Source organism: Bos indicus, chromosome 19, assembly GCF_029378745.1.
Source record: "Bos indicus isolate NIAB-ARS_2022 breed Sahiwal x Tharparkar chromosome 19, NIAB-ARS_B.indTharparkar_mat_pri_1.0, whole genome shotgun sequence".
Taxonomy (NCBI): domain Eukaryota; kingdom Metazoa; phylum Chordata; class Mammalia; order Artiodactyla; family Bovidae; genus Bos; species Bos indicus.
In genome coordinates this window covers 36,951,260-36,970,966 of record NC_091778.1, presented here as the reverse complement: position 1 = coordinate 36,970,966, position 19,707 = coordinate 36,951,260, and the positions used below count along the sequence as shown (strand labels likewise).

The 19,707-nt window shown below is 38.5% G+C and overlaps 1 protein-coding gene across 7 annotated transcripts in view; it reads right to left on the bottom strand.

Moving 5' to 3' along the window:
• Positions 1–19,707, bottom strand: part of SPAG9 (sperm associated antigen 9) — a 151,953-nt gene that overhangs the window by 49,944 nt on the left and 82,302 nt on the right. For all 7 annotated transcript variants that reach the window (XM_070773266.1, XM_070773269.1, XM_070773264.1 and 4 more), the window contains 2 exons: positions 6,526–6,733; positions 5,873–5,972 (listed from right to left, as the gene is read on the bottom strand). In XM_070773266.1, the coding sequence (XP_070629367.1) occupies positions 5,873–5,972; positions 6,526–6,733 (308 nt within the window). The remainder of the gene's footprint in view (positions 1–5,872; positions 5,973–6,525; positions 6,734–19,707) is intronic.

Genomic DNA, 19,707 nt, shown 5'->3' with positions numbered 1-19,707 from the left:
GAAATGAACAGAGATCATTCTGTCGTTTTTGAGATTGCATCCAAGTACTGCATTTCAGACTCTTTTGTTTACTATGATGGCTACTCCATTTCTTCTAAGGGATTCTTGCCCACAGTAGTAGATATAATGGCCATCTGAGTTACATTCACCCATTCCAGTCCATTTTAGTTCACTGATTCCTAAAATGTCGATGTTCACTCTTGCCATCTCCTGTCTGACCACTTTCAATTTGCCTTGATTCATGGACCTAACATCCCAGGTTCCTAGGCAATATTGCTCTTCACAGCATCAGACTTTACTTCTATCACCAGTCACATCCACAACTGGGTCTTGTTTATGCTTTGACTCCATCTCTTCAATCTTTCTGGAGTTATTTCTCCACTGGTCTCCCAGAGCATATTGGGCACCTACTGATCTGGGGAGTTCATCTTTCAGTGTCCTCTCTTTTTGTCTTTTCATACTGCTCACGTGGTTCTCCATACAAGAATACTGAAGTGGTTTGCCATTCCCTTCTCCAGTGGACCACTTTTTGTCAGCACTCTCCACCATGACCCGTCCATCTTGGGTGGCCCTACATGGCATGGCTCGTAGTTTCATTGAGTTAAAGAAGTTTTCAGTTCATGTACAACCAAAACCTAGCTTGAAGGATTTTGAGCTTAACCTTACCACCATGCAAAATGAGCACAAATGTTTGGTATTTTGTACATTCTTTGGCCCTGTCTTTCTTTGGGATTAGAATGAAAACTGGCCTTTTCCAGTCCTGTGGCCACTGCTGAGTCTAGATTTGCTGATATATTGAGTACAGTATTTTATCAGCACCATCTTTTAGCAATTTTAACAGCTCAGCTGGAATTTCATCACCTCCACTAGCATTATTTTTAGTAATGTTTCCTAAGGCCCACTTGACTTTGCACTCCAGGATCTCAGGCTCTAGGTAAGTGACCACACCATCATGGTTATCTGGTTCATTAAGACCTTTTCTGTATATAATTCTTCTGTGTAGTTATGCCACCTCTTTTTAATCTTTTACTTAAGTATGAGCAAAACAGAGAAAAAGCTCCAGACATCCAAAGAAAGCCTCCATTATAAACTTTAAAGCCCCAAAGTCATGGACTGTGAAAGGGTACTCAGAATAAAAGGAGACAATGAATGCAAACAGCAGCAAAAATTTGGGGGGAAAAAAAATCACAATAATTTTATTTTCATAATAAAGCTACATCCACAAGAGAATTGTAGGATGTTATAAAAAGTGACCATCCAATAAAAAGCTTTTAAGGAAAAAAAATGATGACAGTTGAGATATAAAGTTGGGGAAACCAACCAGAAAGTACAACAAAAATAGAAGAGATAGAAAAAAAGAGGGAAAAGGGATTTATGAGTGTCAGTTCAGAATGTTCAGTATCTACCTAATAGTTCCAGAAAGAGAGAAGACAAAGAGAAATAAAGAAAAAAGTTCTCAACTGGAAATAAAAATTTGCAGATGAAACACATTACCGCAGATACAGAAGAAGACCCCTACATCATCATGAATCTTTAGAAAGGAAAAAACAAAGTAACAACAAATAGGGACAAAGATCCTAAAGCTTACAAAGAATATATATAAAAAAGCAAGAGTCCACATAGCAACACTCCAAACTGACCATGATAATGAATTAATGTCTTCACAATTCTGAAGGAAAACTTACAAAGATTTTCCAATATAGAATTCTGTATTCAATCAAACTATGAATCATCCCTTTAAATGACATATATCACATTCAAGTTCTCAAAAATCTTAGTTGCAAACAGCCTTTTCCAGGAAGGCTAGTAGGAATATGTTCGGCCAAAACAAAGGCATAAGTCAAGAAGCAAGATGACATGAAGCGGAAGAGCTGGCACACAGAAGATACACATACAATAAAGATACACACACAAAAAGTAAATACATACACATACAAAAAGTACACATACAAAAAAAGACCTTAATGACCTGGATAACTGCGATGTTGTGATCACTCACCTAGAGCCAGACATCCTGGAGTGCAAAATCAAGTGGGCCTTAGGAAGCATCACTAAAAACAAGGCTAGTGGAGTTGAGGAATTCCAGCTGAGCTATTTCAAGTCCTAAAAGATGATGCTGTTAAAGTGCTGCACTCAATATGCCAGCAAATTTGGAAACTCAGCAATGGCCACAGGACTGGAAAAGTTCAGTTTTCATTCCAATCCCAAAGAAGGGCAATGCCAAAGAATGCTCAAGCTACCACACAATTGCAGTCATTTCACATGCTAGCAAGGTCATGCTCCAAATCCTTCAAGCTAGGCTTGAACAGTATGCGAACCAAGAACTTCCAGATGTACAAGCTGGATTTAGAAAAGGCGGAGAGAAACCAGAGATCAAATTGCCAACATCTACTAGATCATCAAAAAAGCAAGAGAATTCCAGAAAAACATCTACTTCTGCTTCACTGACTAGGCTAAAGCCTTTGACTGTGTGAATCACAACAAACTATGGAAACTTCTTCAAGAGATGGGAATACCAGACCACCTTATTTGCCTCCTGAGAAACCTGTATGCAGGTCAAGAAGCAACAGTTAGAACCAGACATGAACAACAGGCTGGTTCCAAATTGGGAAAGGAGTATGTTAAGGCTGTATATTGTCACCCTGCTTATTTAACTTATATGCAGAGTACATCATGCAAAATGCCAGGCTGGATGAAGCATGAACTAGAATCAAGATTGCTGGGAGAAATATCAATAATCTCAGATATGCTGATGACAAAGTCCTTATGGCAGAAAGCGAAGAGGACTAAAGAGCCTCTTGATCAAAGTGAAAGAGAGTGAAAAAGCTGGCTTAAAACTCAACATTCAGAAAACTAAGATCATGGCATCTGGTCCCATCACTTCATGGCAAATAGAGATAGGGAAACAATGGAAACAGTAAAAGACTTTAAAAATCAATGTGGGATGGTGACTGCAGCCAGGTGTTTGCTCCTTGGAAGAAAAGCCATGACAAACCTAGAGAGTGTATTAAAAGGCAGAGACATTACTTTGTGGACAAAGGTCCATCTAGTCAAAGCTATGGTTTTTCCAGTAATCATATATGGATGTGAGAGTTGAGCCATAAAGAAGGCTCAGCACTGAACTGATGCTTTCGAACTGTAGTGCTAAAGAAGACTCTTGAGAGTCCTGTGAACTGCAAGATCAAATCAGTCAATCCTAAAGGAAATCAACCCTGAATATTCACTGGAAGGACTGATGCTGAAGCTGAAGCTCCAATACTTTGGCCACCTGATGTGCAGAGCCAATTCACTGAAAAAGACCCTGATGCTGGGAAAGACAGAAAGCAGGAGAAGAAGCGGGTGACAAAGGATGAGACGGTTGGATGACCTCATTGACTCAATGCACAAGTTTAAGCAAGCTCCAGGGTCCATGGGGTAGCAGAGTGTCAGACATGACTAAGCAACTGAACAACAACAGCAGCAACAAGATGACGTGGTGCCCAGGAAACAGCACAGAGGAGAAACAGGAAAAGAACTCCCAGCAAGAAAATGAGAGCAAATTCCAGGACCAGAGCAGACACAGTAAAGTCTACCATTGGAGAATGGAAATAATGCTGCCAAGAAACTGGTTTTATATTTGGCCATTTGAGAATGTTTACATTTATGATTTGTTGGGTATCTGTCAGCGAATTAGTGATAGATGTGTAGAAACCTAAGCAAAAGAAACAAAATAAAAACAAAAAAACCCCTGAGGCTTTACTAAAAATTAAAGAAAATCAAAGTTGTAAAAGAAAGGAAATGTAATCATAGCATAATCTGTGAGTAGGCTGTTGTTAGTATTTATATAATCATAATGATACAAACAGTGAATCTTAATTTAAATGAAACTGAAAAATAATTATGAAAGGAAAGATGATGGTTTAAATAGCTATGTCCTTGTCCTCTTTCACTATAAAGTCAATAGCTAATAATGCAGCATTTTTTAAACCCGTGGTCCTAATGTGATCCACAGAATTCAGAAAATGATGAGTGACTACTTGCTTTATTTTTTCAAAGAAAGTACACAGCTAGTACTGTTCTAGACACACAGGAGTACAGTTAATTCACTATACAAATGGGGTGCTGCAGGGCATTAGGACTTGATTTTCTCACAGAATCCCAACTGAAAAAGAGAGAGACCAAAGAATAGCACATGAAGATGTGATTTAGATACCTGAAGATAAATACGCAAAGTGACATGAGAGGCGATAAGAGATATCCTCTTGAGAATGGGAATTAAGGGTCAGTAGGGGCAAGGGGCTACTACGGCCCTTCATATTTTGTATTACCATTTGTAATTTGTAATTGTATTACCTTAATACTGCATACATACATTGAAAAAAAAATGTGTTAAGTTGCTTAGTAGTGTTCAATTCTTTGAAATCCAATGGACTATAGCCTGTCAGGCTACACTGTCCATGGAATTCTCCAGGCAAGAAAACTGGAATGGGTAGCCATTCCCTTCTCCAGGGGATCTTCCTGACCCAGGGTCTGAACCCAGGTCTCCTGCACTGCAGAAAGATTATTTACCATCTAAGCAACCAGGGAAGTATTTTTTTATTACCATTTAACCGTAATACTGTATACATGCTTTACTCTAATAAAAATATGTTTTTGATTTTTAAAAAGAGGTTCAAAATGGTAAGTGGGCACAAGTGTTAATAAGTAGGTTTAGGAGAGGATGGAAAAGCAAATTTCACTTTTTATACACTGCATTGTTTAATTTCTTAAATAAACAATAAAAAAATATTTCAATAGGGCACAGCCTTTGAAATCAAAGTCTTAGACTGAATGCTAGTTCCACCTCTTGTTAGTCTGGACAAAATAGTATACAACTCTGAGTTTCTTTATATGTGAAGGGAAGGACATCTGTCTCGTAAGGTTATAATTAAGATAAAATTATATGATGGTAACATATAATGTAACATATATGGTACATTAAGTTAAGTATTAATTTAAATGGTTTTTAAGGTTAAATGGTATTAAGGTTAAATGGTAATAACAAAATACTTCCCTGGTTGCTCAGATGGTAACATATATAAATGTTAGCTAACCTTTATTGAACTGGGCACTCTGCCAATGCTTTATCATATATTGATTCATTTACTCCTTACAATCATCTAAGGTATTATCATAATTTTCTTTCATGGATGTAGAAACTTACCTCAGATTCAAATCCAGGTCAGGATTAGAATGCATATAGTCTTATCCTAGGGTTTCCCTGATAGCTCAGATGGTAAAAAAAACCCACCTGCAATGAGGGAGACCTGGGTGTGATCCCTGGGTTGGGAAGATTCCCTGGAGAAGGGAACAGCTGCCCACTCCAGTATTCTGGCCTGGAGAATTCCAATTCAGACGACCTTCATTAAGATGATACACAACCATTCTCCTCTAATCACTAAACAGCCTCCCCATGTAAAATGATACTAAAATGAGACTAATTTCTTGCAGTAATGAAACCATTACAGTTTTGAAGGGAATACATTCTCTTCTTCCTGATTTGGAGGAAGGAATAGGTTTTTTCAAATTATACTTTCCCCACTTTTGCTTTTATGTTTTCCCAAGTTCCACAAACCATGGACTATTCCTTTATGGAATACTCCTTCACTGTCTTTTTTCCCCATCCTTCTTCATGCTTCTAGTCCCTGATGCTACAAAGGTAACAGTTCACAGAACATGTAAATTATGTAAAAGGTCTGGCTTCAAAAAGAGAAAACTTAAACAGAACATCAACATTTCTTCAGCAAAACATCTGAACGCACTTTATCTGGTCAGAGACGGGGGAACAGCAATGTGCTTAGGGGAGATGGGAAAAGGAAAGAAGTAAGATATCCCAATTAGACTTGAACAATACCTTGAGCCTTTATATCCACTGAGATCTTTGTCCATATCCAACTCAGGAGTGGATTCAATGATTGCCTGAACTTCTGACTTCTCTTCATTTTCAGCAGAACCTTAGAAAAGGACAAGATATCAAAAATAACGCATTTAACACATACAGCCCGATATGAACATTGTTTCTATGGTTGTAAATACATCATTTGATCATAAAAATTTTTAGAGAGCTGAGAAGCACAAGGTTAGACAGACAATAGGTCATATATTCAATTAACAGTCAATACAGAAACTAAAAAAAAAAACAACTAAAGTTTTCATTTGTGTTACTTTGGACACAATGCACTGTACACCAGGCCAGAACTCAGTATTTTCACTTTATTTAAGGGGTGAAATACAGAGCTTAAGGACAGAGACTATGACCTATGGCAGGGAACAGATAAAGAATGTCCTCCTGCCTTTCAGGCTCTCCAAACCCCAGCCACTCTCTACCCATGCCATTTTTACTCTCCAAAACTTAACTTAATCATCACATTTTTTAAGCTTATTTACAATTGAGTGCAATTTTATGAATCTACAGCAGCAACACCCCCAGAGATATACCTTCTCACATTTGCATCATTTGGATTTACTGAACACTTTGCCACTATAGAAAAAACTAAGGTTACTTACCCGTTGCTATGTTTCTAGTTTCCTGGACTACGTGTACTTCGATATGCTTGCTTATCTCTGACTTATCGGGTGTATCTGCAACCTCCACAACCCCTCCGTTCTCCTCATGTAAGGGAGTATCGCTAGGTGTTGCTGCCACATCTGAAGCAGCTGTCGATGCTGGAGTGGTGGCTTTAGATCCTCCCTGGCTAACATCGGAAAGTTCATCCTACGAATATAATTAGGGAAAACATTTTGATGAGTAATTTATTTAAATGGCCTTTTAAATAGGTTAAGAAACTTGAGAGAAAATTCTGTTAAAAACTAGTAAGTCACTTATTACCAAAGGTAATCAACAAATAATCTCTGTAGCTTGTTTTCAAGTAGCTGGGTAATAGTTAAGTGATAATATTTTTCCAGACATACGTTGAGATTCTTCTAAATAGAAAAAGTACAGATAAAAGAGGGCTGGCAGTATTATCAATAAAAGTACACACTACTGTGGTCATCAGAGGTTATAACGGCAGTTCTAATTGCACAATCATTTGATAATGAAGACTTGTCTCAAACACCTGAAGACGTACTGTGTGGTGGTGGTTACTGTTCAGTAGCTCAGTCATGTCCAGCTCTTTGTGACCCCATGGACTGCCGCACTCCAGTCTTCCCTGTCCTTCACCATCTCCCAGAGTTTGCTCAAATTCATGTCCATTAACTTGGTGACGCTATCTAACCATCTCATCCTCTGTCGCCCTCTTCTCCTCCTGCCCTCAATCTTACCCAGCATCAGGGTCTTATCCAATGAGTCAGCTCTTAGAATGAGGAGGCTAAAGTATTGAAGCTCCAGCTTTAGCATCAGTCCTTCCAATGAATATTCAGGGCTCATTTCCTTCAGATTGCCTGGTTTGATCTCCTTGCAGTCCAAGGGACTCTGAAGAGTCTTCTCTAGCACCACAACTGGAAAGCATCAATTCATATTCATGTTCAGCCTTCTTTATGGTCCAACTTTAAGGTCACATCCGTACATGACTACTAGAAAAACCATAGCTTTGACTATTCAGACCTTTGTTGACAAAGTGATGTCTCTGCTATTCAATACGCTGTCTAGGCTTGTAGAGCAACTGTCTTTTAACTTTATGGCTGCAGTCACTGTCCACACTGATTCTGAAGCCCAAGAAAATAACATCTGTGACTATTTCCACTTCTTCCCCTTCTATTTGCCATAAAGTGATGGGACCAGATGCCATGATCTTAGATTTTTGAATGTTGAGTTTAATCCAGCTTTTTCACTCTCCTCTTTCATCCTCATCAAGAGGCTCTTTAGTTCCTCTTCACTTTCTGTCATTAGAGTGGTATCATCTGCATATCTGAGGTTGTTTATATTTCTTGATTCTAGCTTCTGTTTCCTCCTGCCCAGCATTTCACATGATGTACTCTGCATGTAAGTAAATAAGCAGAATGACAATATTTGAACAGTCAATTGTTGCCAATTTTGAACCAGTCAGTTGTTCCATATCTGGTTCTAACTGTTTCTTCTTGACCCATATAGTGGTTTCTCAGGAGGCAGGTAATATAGTCTGGTACTCCTATCAGTATAAGAATTTTCCACAGCTGTGATCCACACAGTCAAAAGCTTTAGCATAGTCAGTGAAGCAGAAGTAGATGTTTTTCTGGAACTCCCTTGCTTTCTCCATGATTCAACAAATATTAGCAATTTGATCTCTGGTACTTCTCCCTCTTGGAAATACAGTTTGTACATTTGGAAGTTCTTGGTTCAAGTACCACTGAAGCCTAGCTTTAAAGATTTTGAGCATAACTTTGCTAGTATGTGAAATGAGCCCAATTGTGTGGTAGTTATGCAGATAACACCACCCTAAGGGCAGGAAAGAAAGAGCAATTAAAGAGCCTCTTGATGAAGGTGAAAAACCAGAGTGAAAAAGCTGGCTTAAAACCCAACCCAACATTCAAAAAACTAAGCTCATGGCATCCAATCCCATCACTTCATGACAAATAGATGGGGAAAAAAATGGAAACAGTGACAGACTTTATTTTCTTGGGCTCAAAAAATCACTGAGGGACGGAGACTGCAGCCATGAAGTTAAAAGATGCTTGCTCCTTGGAAGAAAAGTTATGACAAACCTAATCAGCATATTAAAACACAGTCATCACTTTGCCAACAAAGGTCTGTATGGTCAAAGCTACGGTTTTTCCAGCAGTCATGTATGGATGTGAAAGTTGAACCATAAAGAAGGGTGATGCCAAAGAACTGACGCTTTCAAACTGCGGTGCTGGAGAAGATTCTTGGGAGTCCCTTGGACTGCAAGGAAATCAAACCAGTCAATCCTAAAGGAAATCAACACTGAATATTCAGTGGAAGGAAAGAGGCAGAAGCTGAAGTGCCAATATTTTGGCCATGTGATGCAAAGAACTGACTCACTGGAAAAGATCCTGATGCTGGGAAAGATTGAGGGCAGGAAGAGAAAGGGGCATCAGAGTATGAGATGGCTGGATGCCATCATTGACTGCACAGACCTGAGTATGAGCAAACTCCTAGAGATAGGGGAGGACAAGGAAGCGTGGCATGCTGCAGTCCATGAGGTCCCAAAGCATCAGACGTGACTGAGGACTGAACAATAAACAAATGGAATGAAAAGTCTCTGCCACAGTGTTTGACTGAGGGCACAATATTTTTTTCTCCTATAGAAGAAATTATGAAATTTTATCACTAACAATGCATCCAACTAAAGATAGAAGGAAGAAAGACAATCCTAAATGTTAGCCTGTTGTTAAATATAAAATGTATCACTGATCAACAGTAAGTCCTTAAGACTCCAGGTACAAAATAAGGAAAAATTTTTACTAGGACCTAAATGGAAGCTTAGAGAAGGCAATGGCACCCGACTCTGGTACTCTTGCCTGGAAAATCCCATGGACGGAGAAGCCTGGTAGGCTGCAGTCCATGGGGTGGCTAAGAGTCAGACACGACTGAGCAGCTTCACTTTGACTTTTCACTTTCATGCACTGGAGAAGGAAATGGCAACCCATTCCAGTCTTCTTGCCTAGAGAATCCCAGGGATGGGGGAGCCTGATGGGCTGTCGTCTGTGGGGTCGCACAGAGTTGAACACGACTGAAGCGACTTAGCAGCAGCAGAAGCAGCAAATGGAAGCTGGAAGCATTGATATGAATTATTTAATGTGAAGGTGTAGGGGAGTTGCATGCTATTATTTTATATTCAATCTGTGACATCAAGAGACCTCTAATTCCTATTTTATGTTGCTCTATGTCAGGTTGTACTGTTTCAGCTACCAATTTTAACTACAAATGCTGCTTTATTTATCTGAAGACCACCAGCCTAACAATTTGAATCACCTGACGCCATTAAGACGTCCTCTTCAATGACACGTGTAGGTGACGCAAGTGGAGACTCCCTGGGCGGTCAAGTCTCTAACAAATGTACTTGTTTTGTAACGCCACTCAAAGTCTTTCAATCTTTAAGAAACTCTATTACAGGCTTTCAAGTCACTAAACAATGCCCACAAAATGAAGGAATCGGACTTGGGGTTCCAGTGCTGTAACTACAAGTGCTGTGCAAGATAACAAGTCCTGGTGAGATGCGAAGAAATTAGGACCCCTGTGTACTGCTGGTGGGGTGATATGATGGTGCAACTGTTATGGAAAACAGTATAACATTTCCTTATAAAATTAAAAATAGAAACACCATATGATCCAGCACTACCCCTTCTGCTTATAAAACCAAAAGATTTGGAGACAGGGATTCAAAGAGAGATTTACACACTCACATTCACAGCAGAACTATTCATAGTAATCAACAAGTGGAAGCGACCCAAATGTCCAACAAGGGATGAAATGTATAAACAAAATATGGTGTATAAATATATATATATATATATGTATGTATATATATGTATACACACAATGGAACATTATTCAGCTTTAAAATGGGAGGAAATCCTGTGATTTCCTTGACACAGTATGGATCAATCTTGAGGATATTATGCTAAGTGAAATAAGCTACTCACAAAAAAACAAATACAACATGATTTCACTTACATGAGGTATCTAAAGTGGTCACATTCACAGAAACACTAAGTAGAGTGGTAGTTGACAGTGCTGAGGGGAGGGACCGAAAGAGGAGTTTAATGAGTATACGGCTTCAGATGTGCAAGATAAAAAAGCTCTAGCAATCTGTTTCACAATAATATGAATATTCTTAACACTACTGAAGTGTATAGTTAAAATGGTTACAATAGTAAACTTTTTTTTTTTTTAATCACACATACCAAAAAAAGAGAATGAGGGGAAAAAGAGAACAGGTGCCATTAATTTTAGCTTCACTTGAGATACCATGGTGAAAACAATCTGGTCTTTGTGCTATTTTTCTACTGGTTTTAGATATCAGGCTAGAAGTCTATACACCTTTACAAAATACTTTCTACTGTTCCATTCATCAATGTCTCACATACCCAGTACTGTATAGAATATACACATCACATATTATTTGCCATTGCCCCATTGCTAGTTATATTCAGAGAGACTATAAAGTAAGTTCACAACTATAAAAATAAAATAGTCAATTAAGGACAATTTAGAAATGTTCTAATATAGTGTTTTCTTAAGTAGCTTGCCTGATTTCCTCTGAAATAAGCTAAAAAAGAGGGCAAGTAACTCTGCTATATAAACCTGTCTTTAGTGTCAAAGATTTTAAGCCTAATCTAAGCAAAAGACAAACAGATCACAAAATTCTGCGTATACATGTATTTTCTAGAGAGCTTCATAACTTTAATCTGATTCCTAGAGGAATCCATGACCCAAAGAAACACTAAGAACCACTAAGATGAAATAAGTCTAGCTCTATGTTATACTATAGGTTCAAAAAAATTTAGCTTATTAAAACAGAGGCATAGATGACCTACTTCTGAAGATATTTCTGAAAATGATACTGGTTCCACTGTTATGAACCAGGTGATGGCCTTACCCTGGTTAACCCTGATCTAGTGGGTAGGATACAGTCTTATTTTGTCCTTATATCCCCAGTGCCTAGCATATCAAGCCTGACAAGAAGTAGGCTCTCAAATGATGTTTGCTGAATGGTGCCCCGACAGGCACTAAACAAATCTGTTTAACTAGAGAGGCAGCCCATGGTGAAATGACTTACTAGGCTGTCTCCAGGATACTTTCAAGTTGTGTACGTTCTGCCCCGAGGATGGAATTTGTGCAAACATAGAAGTCTTCTTACCCAGAGCTGTATAAAGAGAAATAAGCTGAACTTCCATAGGATTTACTTATTCTATTCTCTCCTTTATAGATTACAGTAAAGCCCTAGCAACCGCTGTAGAAGAAATAATTTTCTTTCATTTCAGTGGGCTTCCCTGGTGGCTTAGCTGGTAAAAAAAAATCCGCCTGCAATGTGGGAGACCTGGGTTTGATCCCTGGGTTGGGAAGATCCCCTGGAAAAGGGAAAGGCTACCCAGTCCAGTATTCTGACCTGAAGAATTCCATAGACTGTGTAGTCCACAGGGTCACAAAGAATCAGACATGACTGAGAGACTTTCACTCACTCAGTGAATAACATCAGTAGTCTTTCAAACTGAGCATTTGATATCTAGAGAGTGGCAGTTGAGGAAGTAACCAAAAGTTAATCACTTTCATCTACTTTTTGCAAAATGTTTTGAAAGCCCATTCTCACCTCCTGTTCTATAGCCTTCAGAGGTTCAGGGCTAGTTCTGACCTGGGAATAGGGAAATATTATAAAAGAGAAAAAAATTCATATATTTACTAGGTGTCAGCATATGTCTAAGTATCTTTGGCTTGTGCTACCTCTCAGGATAACAAGGTCCATCTCTATTTTCTACTTTGTTCAAACCAGGGTTTGGGGGTTTTGTTTTGACTTAAAATCACCTCCTTTAAGTCTCTATTTTAAGCCATATCATGACTCAAAAGCCACCACTTGGGTCCTATCTTACCCTATACTTTGTCAATAAGCAGTTTATCACTTAACCGTTTTTTCTATTCATAAAGGCTTCCCTGGTGCCTCAGTGGTAAAGAATCCGCCTGCCAATGCAGGAGAGACTGATCGGGAAGATCCCACATGCCACAGAACAACTAAGCCCAAGCCACAACTATTGAACCTGTGCTCTAGGGTCCATGCTCTGCAACAAAAGAAGCCATCACAACGAGAAGCCCACACAACGTAACTAGCCCCTGCTTGCTGCAACTAAAGAAAAGCCCAAACAGCAACAAAGACCCAAATGAACTGAAGCAAAAGTCACTCAGTTGTGTTGGACTTTTGTGACCCCATGGACTACACAGTCCATGGAATTCTTCTGGCCATAATAGTAGAGTGGGAATAAGTTTCCTTCTCCACGGGATCTTCCCAACTCAGGGATAGAACCCAGGTCTCCTGCACTGCAGGCGGATTCTTTACCATCTGAGCCACCAGGGAAGCCCAAGAATACTGGAGTGGGTAGCCTATCCCTTCTCCAGCGGATCGTCCCAACCCAGGAATCGAACCAGGGTCTCCTGCACTTCAGGTGGATTCTTTACCAGCTGAGCTACCAGGGAATCCCCTCAAAAGAGAAATCTTCCTGAAATGTATCCTAATCATCTTGAGTAATTAACATAGTAAATATTCCAATTTAGTATACTTGGCGGAGAAGGCAATGGCACCCCACTCCAGTACTCTTGCCTGGAAAATCCCATGGATGGAGGAGCCAGGCAGGCTGCAGTCCATGGGGTCGTGAAGAGTTGGACATGACTGAATGACTTCACTTTCACTTTCATGCATTGGAGAAGGAAATGGCAACCCATTCCAGTGTTCTTGCCTAGAGAATCCCAGGGACGGCAGAGCCTGGTGGGCTGCCATCTATGGGGTTGCACAGAGTTGGACACGACTGAAGCAACTTAGCAGCAGCAGCGGCAGCAGCAGCATACTTGGAAATGCTAAACACACTCTTTTTCCCCCTGCCTCACCCCCTATCATTTCTGAAACTGATAGAGAACACTAATAATTAAAGGGTGACCAAGATTCAAATCCTTTCTCAAAAAACATTTATTTACTTATATTCTCTACTTGTACATTTGCCCTCTTTGAGACAACAGTGTTTCTCTTAAACAGAAAACAACTTCAAGTTTTAAATATTCTTAGTCTGGAAATCCATCAGTCTTTTTGAAAGTCTAAAATATAGCTGTGCTGCACTCTCTTAGTTCCGACCCAAAAAAGTACAGATGAACAAGAAAAGATTCATTTTTTTCTAAATGAAACATAACTGACTTACAACATTATATTAGTTTCATGTGTATAATACAGTGGTTTGGTATTTTTAGACATTAGAAAATGACCACCAAGTCTAAGTAACAACTGTTGTCATACAAAGTTATTGCAATATTATTGACTGTATTCCCCATGCTGTACATTATATCTCTTTGAATTCTTTATTCTATGAATGTAGCTTTGTACCTCCCTCACCTATTTCACTCATCTCCTCACACCCTACTCCCTTCCGGAAACTTCAATTTGTCCTCTGTACCTATGAGTCTGCTTCTGTTTTATGTTTGTTCATTTTGCTTTGTGTTTTTAGGTTCCACATATGAGAGAAATCACATGGTATTTGTCTTTCACTGACTGATTTTTTTCACTTGGCGTATACCCTCTAGGTCCAACCATGTTATCAAAACTGGCAAGATTTTTTTACAAGGTTGGATGATATTCCATTTAATATACCACCACATGATTCACTTTGTACAAACCAGACTGCATCTCCTTTAATATCTGTTTACACGAGCTTTGATTTTGGATTCTCATCTTTAACTCTTCTCAACTAACATTTCATCAAAAGCTAGGTAAATAACTCTAAATAAAAACGAAAAGATTGTGAATATGTACTTCAAAATGGAAAACAAAAAGCTGCAGGAAATACTTAAAAGAGCATAAACTCATTTATCTTACAAAGACATATATGAGTATGTATTATCTATGTGCAATATAGACTTCCCTGATAGAATCCACCTGCCATGCAGGAGACCCCAGTTCGATTCCTGGGTTGGGAAGATCCCCTGGAGAAGGGATAGGCTCCTCACGCCGATATTCTTGGGCTTCCCTGTGGCTCAGCTGGTAAAGAATCTGATCGCAATGTGGGAGACCTGGGTTCAATCCCTGGGTTGGCAATGTGGGAGACCTGGGTTTGATCCCTGGGTTGGGAAGATCCCCTGGAGAAGGGAAAGGCTACCCACTCCAGTATAATCCATGGGGTCACAAAGAGTCGGACATGACTGAGCAACTTTTACTTTCACTTTTCATGTGCAGATGTGAAGAAAGGAGCATGAAGAATATACCAACTGAGGATACACCAATAACTGAGGGGAAGGAATGGAATTTACATTTTTTACTCTAGATTCAATATATTTGATTGTGAAACCTTATTAATATAACCTTTTAAAAGAATTATTAAGCCTGCTTTATAAAATATGTGATCTCAGATCAACTTTACATTTCTAGCATCTGGCATTGTTTGTGACCCAGTAGGTATCAAAGTTTTTTAATGTAAAAAGCAAAGTAATTTTTCTTCAACAGAAAATACTTAAAGCTATTTTCCTAAGAGTTTGTTTAAACATTAAATATCAATAGTAATAAATATGCATGTGCCAATTACTACAAAAGAAGTCACATTAGAAATATAAGGTTTAAATACCATAATTTTTAACAGTGTTATTTTTAACCAACCAAGTTTTACCAGTTTCCATTCTCAACATACACAAGCAAGCATCTGGGTCAACACACAACATAATAAATATGCCAAAAAGAGGGGGGGAGAAAATCTTATTTATTAACATTAACACCCAGTAAAAAAGAACTAATCTACTGCATCTTTTCTACGCAAGAGTTTAAAAGGGCCTTCCCTTTTAAGTATGAATCTTATAATGTTGTCAGTTATACCTCAATAAAAATGAATGAATGAATGAATGGGAAAGTACCAAAATATTAAGAAGAGTAAATCTTAACTCAGTTTTCCCTTTAAACCCCCATTGTCAGCTGTGGATAATTCCTGAAGTTATCAAATAAGGATATACCTGAGTGGGAAAGTTGGTAAATAACAACTGAAGTTAAGGACTTTCCTGGTGGTGCAGTAGTTAAGAATCTGCCTGCCACTGCCGGGGCCATGGGTTTGATCCCTACTCTGGGACGATTCCACATGCCATGGGGAAACTAAGTCCATGTACCACAACTACTGAGCCCACACTCTAGAGCCCGTGTTGCAACTATGGAGCCTCCATGCTCTACAGCCGCTGATCCGCCACTAGAGAAGCCACGGCAACGAGAAGCCTGTGCGCTACCACGCTCGCCACAGCTACAGAAAGCCGGGGCAGCAACAAAGACCGGTGCAGCTAAAGTAATACATTTGTATTATTATTTAATATTATTCAATTATTGCTGGATGTATTTTGAGATTTATAAATAAGTCTCAATTATTAAATAAGTCTTAATTTGAGAATTATTAAATAACAATTATTTAATATTAATATTAAATAATATTCCTTATGCTCTGTCCCAAGGAAACCAAAAAAAATTACAACATATAATCCATTTTTTTTTGCATCCCAGCATATATTTTGAAAACTTTTACACTGATACCAAAGACAGGCAAAGACACTACAAGAAAATTACAAATATCCTTTACAACTACTGACATAGAAGTACTGAACAAAACACAAGCAAACCAAAGCAGTACATTAAAAGGTTTATACACTATGATCAAATGGGATTTATTCCTGCAATTTTAGAATGGGTCAACAGACAAAAATTAATCCATGTGATATGTCACCTTAATAGAATGAAGGAAAAAACCCCCAAATCATCTCAATTGATGCAATAACAGAATGACAAAATTCCACATCTTTTCACAATAAAAACACTTAGTGAACGAGAAACAGAAAGAAACTCACTATGATGAAAGCCATATATGAAAACCATGGCTAAAAACATACTCAGTGGTAAAAGACTAAGTTTCCCCTTAGAATTAGGGACAATGTCCACTTTTGCCACTTCAGTAAATATTATATTAGAGGTTGTAGGCAGAGCAAACAGACAGGCGTTCAAATTAGAAAAGAAGAAGTAAAATTATCTCTATTCACTGACAACACGATCTTATATCGAGAAAACCCTAAAGATTACACACACAAAGTTAAAGCTAATAAATGAATTCAGCAAAGTTCCAAGATACAAAATCAACACACAAAAATCAGTTGCAACAAACAATCCAAGAAGATAATTAAGAAAACAACTTCATTTACAATAGCATAAAAAGAATAAAATACTTAGGAATAAATGTAACCTCTAATCAAAGTCTCAATGGTGATGAAGCTTTGAAACGAGAGAGGCGGTGGTTATACAACATTGCGAATGCACTAAACGCCACCTGACTGTATACTTTAAAATGGTTCATCATGTTTTGTCCAGGCAATACCCAGCTTGCTTGCTTTCTCTTTCCTCCCAACATTTTACTTTTAGAATTTTTCAGTGAACACCCACATACTCATCACCTCGTTTCTACCCATTAGCATTTTACTATTCTACTCTTTACTATTCTTTATCACATAACTACCCATCTTTCTACCAGTCCAAGATGCATTTCAAAGACATTGTCATCACCAATGCACTTCAGCCCTAAACATTTCAGCACACATGTCATCAACTAGAGCTCAGTATCTGTTTTACATATTTTTGAGTTAAACTTACATAAAATGCACAAATTGTATTTTGCTGAGTGTTGACAAACGCATCCATCTGTCTAACCCAACCCCCTATCAAGATACAGTACATTACCATCATCCTAGATATTTCCCTCAGGCCCTTTCTTAGTCAATCCCACTCACATCCCACCAGAGACAACTACTGTTCTAATTTTGTCCCGACCATACATTCATTTTCCATTATATAAAACTTCATATAGTTGGTACCCCAGAGCATGTATTCTTTTATCTAAGACTTCCATCATTCAGCATGATGTCTTTGAGAACTGCTTCTCTTTTAGACCTCCAATTTTGTAATTCAGAGCTAGGAGGATGCTCCCAGATCAATTAAAAAAGCAGAAATTGAGCAATTCACAAGACATATAAAGTGAAAGGGAGAAAAAAAGTAAAGTGAAGTCTGATTCATACAGTACTTGTAGGGAAAAAAATAGATGTAAGCTTTCATATGCTTAAAATAACTCAGGAAGGACACAAGAAACTGATTACAGAAGTTGCCTTGAGGGAGGGGAAAGACACTAAAGGAGAGATTTTTTTGGTAAAAAACTGAAGCATAATACACGTACAAGTAAGTTCACATACCACAAGTGTACAGCTCAATTTTCACAAAGAGAATACATCTGAGTAAGCTGCACTTAGAACAGGAGTCAGAATCTTGTCAGCACCCTAAAAGCAAAAAAGATAACCCTCCATCACAGTTCTTCTGGGGGGCTCTGCTGGGTCTTCAGTGCGGTGCGGGCTGTCTCCAGTTGCGGCGTGTGGGGCCACTCTCTAGGTGCCGTGCGCACCTCTCGCTGCAGTGGCCTCCCTGGTTGTGGGGCACAGGCTTCAGGGCACACGGGCTTCAGTAGTGGCAGCTCCCGGGCTCTAGAGCACAAGCCCAGTGGTTGTGGGCTTAGTTGCTCCAAAGCATGTGGGATCTTCCCAGCCCAGGGATCGAACCTGTGTCTCTTGCATTGGAAGGCAGATCCTTTACCACTGAGCCACCAGGAAGCCCGCTTCTGTTGTTTATACTCTGGTTTTTGGCCATGAGGCATGTGGGATCTTCTGACATTTTAACTGTGGCTTGGTGTGAGTCTCTTTGGGACATCTTGTTTGGGACTCACTGCTTTCTGGACTTGGCTGTCTGGTTTCTTTGCCAGATTAAGAGACTTATTAAATAAGTTTTAATAAGCAATAATTTAATAACTTATTAAATAAGCCTCAATTATTAATAAATAAGTCTTAATTTGAGTATTATTTACTATTAATAATCTCAAGCAAAACATAAAATATTATAACAAATAATCCATTTTTCTTAAAACTCTATTTTTATTTTACTCTACTGTAAATACGAATATAAAAATCCAAAGGAAATAATGTATAATATAAACCAATGGAAAAACCCAACATAAGGATCAAAGGAAGAAAGGGCCTAGAAGCAATCACATTCCAATCCATAAGCACATTTAGTGCCTAGATGTTGGTTCCTAAATATTTTCTCCAATAAACAGAACTAGGGTTTCTTTGAGAAGCAGTCAATTGCACAGCAGGTACAGGGAAAATACAAGAGCCTGGAGCATCTGGTGGTGTCAGGAAGGAAGGACTCAGAAGAGTGTGGGCATAAAGGGTATTAGGATGACTCCTGAAAGAGCTCCTGATGTCCTACGCTGAAACCATTTGAGCAACAAAATAAATATAGTAAGTACCCTACACACAAAACTGCAAGTTTCAAACTTGCAAAAATGAGAATGTGCATTCCATCAATGTCAGGTATGAGTGAAATTGGGAGTCTCCTACTGCTGACGATCTTTCAGCTCCACCATCTCCAATCTTCTCTCCCTCCTCTAGTCAGCAACTCTTCTTGCCTGTTGTACTACTATACTTTTAAAGGTACTATACTGTAAGATTAAAAAGTTTTCTTTATTTTCTGTGTTTGTTTTTATTTGTGTGAAAAGTATTTATAAACCTGTTACAGCACAGTACCATTTGACTGGTTATGTTAGTTGGATAACTAGGCTAACTTTGTCAGACTTACAAATTGGATTTAAGAACGTGCTTTGAAAATGGAACTTGTTCATATGTATGGGACTTACTATAACAGTGTTGGATAACTTATAGAATAAAACAATATCTATTAGTTCAAACAAGGAAAGAAAGAAGGGAGGGAATGAGTAGCTCTCCCTTCCCAAAAGAATTCCAGTTAATAAATGCAGAATGAAGAAAATAGAAAATAAGCATGAGAACACCACAGTAATGATTATTGTAGCTAAGATTCACTGATGGGTACTAAAATCAGTAAATGAAAGTTTGAGAAACAGGATATCAGCACAGTCTCAAAATATATCCACCAAGATATTTATTAATCAAATTATAAAGAGAAAAACAATAACTTTATAGTGGAGAAATCCAACATACACTAGATGAACCAAGCAATCAAGGTTAACATCACCATTACAGCA